This window comes from Triticum urartu, chromosome 4A, assembly GCF_056163025.1.
Source record: "Triticum urartu cultivar PI428250 chromosome 4A, HENAU_Tu73, whole genome shotgun sequence".
Classification (NCBI taxonomy): Eukaryota; Viridiplantae; Streptophyta; class Magnoliopsida; order Poales; family Poaceae; genus Triticum; species Triticum urartu.
The window spans coordinates 471,403,176-471,409,880 of NC_141876.1; the positions used below are offsets into that span (position 1 = coordinate 471,403,176).

Genomic DNA, 6,705 nt, shown 5'->3' on the forward strand with positions numbered 1-6,705 from the left:
ATGAGATCTAACTACTGCTCATGTAGTACAATCAGCATTGGCAGCGGTAAACTTTTGGCACATGAGTGTTATGATTGACGCCAGTGGATAAGAATCTACAATAATCAAACCCTCTGGCGGCAGTACTTACGCAGACACCAATAAATAAACTCTGCGGCCTGATCCCAAGCAGGATCACTTTCAGAACTAAGTACAATAATCATATGATCACAATACAGTAACAAAATCACATGCCAGAGACATAGTTTAAGGGGGGCAATGGGTATGCATAAAAAATTCCTTTAATATTGTTAGTTGATCAAGTACAATGTTGAGGGGATCAAAATAGCTACAAGATTGGTGAAGGGAAAATAGTACAACTAAGTAGTAACAGAAGAAGAAAAATAGGAAAAGGGGAGCACAGATCCTCCCTCCTTATCCGTCCACCTTTCTCATCCTCTTAACAAAGAATGAATTGAACTGAACAAAAGAATCTGAAGCTCTTCTTTTTTAGCACAATTGCAGAGAATTGTGAGTTAGTAGTGGTCACTGCAGATCTCAGTTCATGGAATGAATCATCTTCTTCTTCCATCATCATCATCATGTACAATTTGCCAAAGAAATACCCTTTCCTTTGGTTAAATTCACAAGGAGAGAGAACCCTGGCTTAAAAGAATAGTTGGTGAGTAGATATTACAACAATTTTCGGTCGGTCAATACTTCTTGTACCTTTTTTTTATGTAGTATATATATTTTTCTACTATCTTCCTTAACCTCCTTTGAATGGGCTGACTGGCTGACTTACTGACTTTATACAAAAGCTGGAATGGTTTCTTAAGAGACCATTGGCTGAGATGGGAGTTATTAGGTGAGCAGGCGAGCCTCAGCCAGTGGGGGCGTCTTAGGCTGGAGCTTGGCCTGCTGCTGGGACCAATAGGACTGGGCCGCAAGGACCCGGTCGAGCAGATCCTGCGGCACCGGCTCACCGCGCCGCTGCTGGGGCGAGATGCTCGCCGTGTGCACCAGCGTCTTCCATTTGTCCTGTTGACATGATGAGAATTTTGACACGGTTAGAACATGCCAGTTCAAACTTCACCATCTTCATTCATCAAATTTGACCAAAGAATAGATTCTAGTCAAGTTGCCTACAGGTGCTGCGCCTGCGCAGCCAAGAAGCTTCTGCTTTAGTAAACGAACGAAAGGCTATCTCATCCTTTGATGAGACTTTTTCTAAAGTCCCAACGGTGTTAGTTGACGTGCAAGAGTAGGTTGCTTTTATTTCTAGGTGAACCATTCTGCTACTACTGCTGCCCACTTGACCCTTCCAAACAACAAAGTTGATGCGTGAGGACAGCACTAACTGAATCATAAGGACGGACACAAGGTTGGTTTTCCAGAAAGATAGAGCCTAACTACAATCTTCTAGTACTAACAGAAAAGCAGTACGGTTAGACTGTCCTTCATGGTAAGGAACCTAAAACCCACAAGCACCAAACTGTTTGTGAATCTGCCAACTTGCCCAAACCCCGAAATTAGCTTTTGCCACAGGAGTAAAATAGTCGAGCCAAACATCATAAAATTTTAATAATGTGTGACAGCTATGTGCTTATTTGATCTAATTAGACAGGAAAAGACTTGCAAAGTCAAAGTAAAGTATATGACAGCAATTACCTTGAGATCAACATAGGTCCGATGCTTGGCATTGTCAAAAGCACGAAGTTTAACATCTCGCCATCTACATGAGATCGCACAATTAGTCAGAAACAAAACAGAGAGATTTTCAATGCCAGGTTGAATGAGGAAATAAGATGTGTACCTTCCAGTTCCAAGCTTTTCGACTGCAAGCACAAGTGCTTCCACTTCAGCAACAGAGAAGGGACGTCTGATTCGACGCTGCCCCTGTTCTGCTGATCTCTTCGCCTTGTTTGCTGGAACTATCGCCCCTGCGCTGGAATCTACAGGTGTAACTGGAACAATAGCTCGCGAGTTTGCTGAAGCTTTCTCAGGTGAGGAGATGCCCCCAGGAGAGTGCACTGAATCATGATCATTTCCCTGGTAATTAGCTGTCAAGGGTGTCAATGCAAGCTCCTGTGAGGCATCTACTTCGCCGTGCTTCGAGGATGAGTCAGCAGGTGCGATCCTGCATTCAATAAAGCGCACCAATAAGACTCAGGTTACAAACGTTGAAGATTTATATCAAATTGTAGAAAATCAACTATTATTGTTTTAGAGCATAACTCCATACCTTGCTAGGGGTTCAGTGGTTTCAACAGTTTCTAGGAATTCGATATCTTCAGGAGCTGCAAGTTGTGATGAATGCCGTGTACAGTTGGGCTCCAGTGAAAAGCCTATGTTGTCCAGAATATCATCATGACCAATCCCAGCTTGCATTAAGGTTTTGCTATCATCCCTGATTTTCTTTCCATGGTGAAGAACACCCACACGCAGACCACCTCCAAGCATGGCATTTACTGCCTCCAGAACAGTTTTCTGCATCGAAAGTACACATTAAACCACACGAATAATCATTGAGGGGGGAAAGGAAATCCTTCCAGTGTCTATTTATGTGCATGAACAAGTAAAGAAAAAACAAGAGCAGAATGTCTGGAAAATACCTTCAGTGAACCAACAGAAGCAGTTTCTGGGATCTCAATTAGAAGTTCAGGCACCTTGAAAGATTTGATCTTAAGTTTCACTGGAAAAAAATAAGGATATTGTTTAACTAATAATTAAGGATAACCCCAAAATGGTTGAAGGTACTATACATACCATGGCAATCGTTTGATTTACAAGATCCATGGAATGGCATTGAGTTGCTGCCCTTATTTGCTGCAGAAGAAGTGTTGCGCCAAAATAAGTTACAAGACAAGAGAGAAATAAAATTGAAGAGGAACGCACGGGTGCAAGCAAAACAAACCTTCCAAGGAAGCAGCATGTGGTTCTCTTGCATTAACCTTTGTGGTTCTCTTTGCATTTGATTTTGCAAATTCTTCAGATACTAGAGTTGAATGACGATCCAACATCTTCCTTCGCTTAAATGTACTCCTTTGGGTCCTTTGCCGCGTATAATACATTTTCTTGTTTCGGAAAGAAGGCTTCCGGTCAGCATCTGGCAGGAAAAATGAATTCAAGTGAGATTAAGCTGGTTTAAACATGTATGTCATCAATGAAGTGCTACTTGAAAGGCAAAGTATAGTGAGAAGACCCAATGCTCACCACTATAGGAAAGATCTCCTTTGTGCATTCTGGCTGGAGCAACTTTCCTGTACTTGCAGGCGAGGAACTTCTTCACCCTACTTTGGTCAGCTGTACAATTGGGCCTGAAGCCCCTGTTAGTGGCGGTGCTCGAATGCGTGCACCCGGAAGATTTATCATCATCATCATCATTCTCTCTATCTACAGAATACTCTGCTCCTCCTTTTGGACCCCTCGGAAAGGAGACGGACTTGTGAATTTTGCCGCCATATAATGGCATCTCGCCGGTGCTGTCAGAGCTGACCAAAGGAGGCGGCTTCACATCGACATCCATGGGGTCGAGAAGATTGTACATGTCAGGGGCGCTCTTGTTGAAGGCTGCTGCGGACAATGCCATCACATTTGCCGCTGCATCCCCGGTGAAGGCCCCTGACTCCACGGATTCAGGCGACCACCTGTCCGCGATCGCCCCGAAATTACTACCCAAGTCAGCCTTGGTACAACTTATCATCGAGGGTTCCTTGTCCACAGCCTCAGACTTTGCCTTTGGAACCTCATTCAGATCCTCCCCCTTCCGAGAATGGTGATCCGCCAGTCTCTGAGACGCAATGTGGGAAATCAACGCGCTCTCATTGCAGCTATCCTGGTCCATCACATCATTCTTGAGGTGCTTCCCCTCCTCGTCGCACTGCTCTTGCTTCACGCAGACATCCTTGGCAGAAGCAGCGAGGACCGGGGAGCCGGCGCTCATGTTCCCCAGCGAGCCCTCGCCCTCATCGAGCAGCTTGCCGGCCACCGTCGCGAGAAGGTCAAACGCGCACATCGCCTGGCCCTGGCTCTCCTTCTTCCTAACCGATCTCTTGCCCTGCACATTTCAAGAAACAAGAAGAGACGCCATCGCTGTCAGACTCGCCAACCGGAGCAGCAAGACCAAATTTGGACGCTGAAAGGCGCAAGCGGCATACCCTCGCGGATTTCGGGACGCGCGGCATCTCCGCGACGTGGCTTCCACCGCACGACTCCATCTCCGACGACGTCCTCTTCTGGAACACCATTCTTCTTGCGCCTCGTTTCGGTTGCTTGTAATTTACAGAGTTAACAACCGGTGGTTGCGCTGCTCATGGTTTGTCCCAGAACACAGATCTGCAAATAAATTATTAAAATCCCATTAGCAATTATAACAACAAAAGATACGTGGTTGCTATAGTACAAAAAGGAAAGATCATTCGTTGGGATCTCCGCAACAAGTCAGGATAAATCTCGGATAAACCCATGATTAATTAAACAGGGGATGATCATAGTTAGCAGTGCAATTAATTACAAAAATTGTAGTCCCAAAACCCCAGGAGGATAGGCCCGGGCGTGGAGCGCCCGAAATGATGAGAATTTTTTAAACCAGCTGCGCTCCAAACCCAATTGGTTTCATCAAAAGAACACAGGAAATGGAGGGAATTCGTACTTGCTCTCGTGATCCAAATTACTAGTAAGCGGAGAGAACAATCTTTGGGTTGAAATGGTTTCGCCGCCGTATTAAATGCACCCAAGAAAATTAAATTCGCCGGGCAAACCAAACCAGCACGCCAAGCGATCAAAGAGAAAAGCCTTTAAAAAACTCACATGCATCGGAATCCGTGAAGATTAAGCAACTGCCAAAAGGAAAGCGGACGCGTCGGTTAAAAAAAAGAGGGAAAGAAGAGCAAGCCCAGTGGGTGAAAACCAAGCAATAATTCTCAAATCGCCGGGCGCCAGATCGGATCTTGGCGCCTAATTCCCGCAATTCGACGCGAATTTCGTCCGAAATGGGGCGGCCTGAGACGAACAGCTCGAAATGCGCGGCCTCCCGCTCCAAATTTCCCGAATTCTCACCATGACCGGCGTCGGAACCCGCCGATCACAGCAAAGCAAAAGAGTTTCAGGCAGAAATGGGCTTGGGGCCTCCCCGGAGGCCGGAAGAAAACCCCAGGCAGCCCCAGTTCCCCGAATTCCCCAAACCCAAGCAACGAAGGCGAGCCCCAGGCACAGAGGCTCGCAATTCAGCACAATTCGACGGAACCCCGTGGCCGGACTCACCTCAGAGGCAGAGATCCACGGCGGCCTCCGATCGCCCCCACCAACCGGCCCCGGATCACCGTACGGGGCTCCGCGGCGGAACCCTCCGGCGAGATCCCGCACCCAACAGGCAGGCGACCGCGCGCTGGATTATTCCTCCTCCTCCCCCTCCCTCGCTCGCTTCCCTCCCCTCGCCTTCGCTTCTCTCTTGTGGCTTCCCTTTTTATTTATTTTCCCTCTCTCCTCCTCCTCCTCCTCCGGTTCTCCCCTCCCCTGTCGCGGATGTGTGGTGTGGTTTGGCCAAAACCCCTCAAAACCAACCCCCCCTTCTTAAACCCCCCCAACCCCACGCCACCTGCTGCTCCCTGTTAAACCCCCACGCGCCCACCGCCTGCACCCGGTCGCCCACACGCCAACGACCGCTTCCTCCACTCGCCGCCGTCCACCTGCCCCCCGTCCCCGATCCAACGAGCGGCAGCGCCCTCCCACGCGAGGGAGCTTTTTCCTACAGGCGGGAGTGGTTTCCGTGGACCCGCCGCCCCGCGCCACGTGGCGGGGATCCTGGCCGTCGGTTTCCTGAGGGCGCCGCCCGCCGTTGGATCCCGGGCGGTCCTTGAGTCTCTCGTGGCCACGAACGCGAGGAGCGATCCCTGTTAATCGCTGGGGGTTTAGGGAGGAGATTAGCGGGCCGTTTTTAGTAGTCGCGAAATGGAAACGTGGGGAAACAATTAGATTAGGGGGTTTCCCCTGGATTAATTTGGGAGGCCTCGGATTTTCTTGCGGCTTTTTCTCTTTTTTGCGGGGGTTTTGAGAGGCTATGCATGCGGTGCTGGTGGAGGAGAATGTTCAAGGGTGATGCTCGAAAAGGTGCTAAGATTCCGGAGCTTCTTCGGGGCAGGGCAGCAGGGCCGGATAATTTTTAGATAACAAGTTCGTGGCCTTTGTGTGTTTGGAGGGCGCACAATGCTCAACGAAATAACGCATGCGATTGCAAATTTTAGCATTGTAAATGTACAGTCACTAATAATATCCTCAAGGACGTTGGCCTAGTTTTTGTAATATATAGATGCGCTTAATGTAATTCACTTATCATGCGGGTCGTTCCCATGATTATAGTAATCTTACGTACATTGTTCATGAAGAAATACTAGTATGTGGGTTTGATTATGCTATGTACTATGTATAATGGCCCAAGATCACAAGATGAGTAATTATTTTCTTCTTTTACCAACTATGGCAGAACCAAAATTCATTGAACTAGCATAATAAAAAAAAAGTCCAATTAGTTCAAAATAACTTGTACAATTAAAGCTAGTTTAATTACTACGCCGGTTAGAGAAAATAGCTTGTTAGTACCTAAAGGCCTTCCAAATGTATAGTTCCTTTCAGAATAAATATGTACTCCTATTTCATAAAACTAGACCAGGTACAAAAAAAGATCTGGCAACTCTTATATAGGTAAATTCGAGTAATACTATTCAA

General features: G+C 47.2%; 1 protein-coding gene across 1 annotated transcript; it reads right to left on the minus strand.

The window, feature by feature from the left end:
• Positions 1-265: 265 nt before the first annotated feature.
• Positions 266-5,526, minus strand: LOC125552148 (telomere repeat-binding protein 5). The gene is made up of 10 exons (XM_048715631.2): positions 5,245-5,526; positions 4,140-4,317; positions 3,196-4,039; positions 2,897-3,088; positions 2,749-2,808; positions 2,595-2,674; positions 2,225-2,469; positions 1,796-2,119; positions 1,651-1,714; positions 266-1,020 (listed from the first exon to the last, which is right to left on the minus strand). Exons 2-10 carry the CDS (start codon positions 4,227-4,229, stop codon positions 844-846), a joined length of 2,076 nt encoding a protein of 691 aa, XP_048571588.1. The 5' UTR covers positions 4,230-4,317; positions 5,245-5,526; the 3' UTR covers positions 266-843.
• Positions 5,527-6,705: the final 1,179 nt, after the last annotated feature.

Bases quoted from the DNA above. Each gene is read 5' to 3' on its own strand.
- LOC125552148 (XM_048715631.2), bottom strand. From the start codon at position 4,229: ATGGTGTTCCAGAAGAGGACGTCGTCGGAGATGGAGTCGTGCGGTGGA. The intron at 2,675-2,748 runs GTATGTATAGTA...ATTTTTTTCCAG, and splicing joins TAAATCAAACGATTGCCATG to TGAAACTTAAGATCAAATCT. The intron at 2,470-2,594 runs GTATTTTCCAGA...CTTTCGATGCAG, and splicing joins CTTCTGTTGGTTCACTGAAG to AAAACTGTTCTGGAGGCAGT.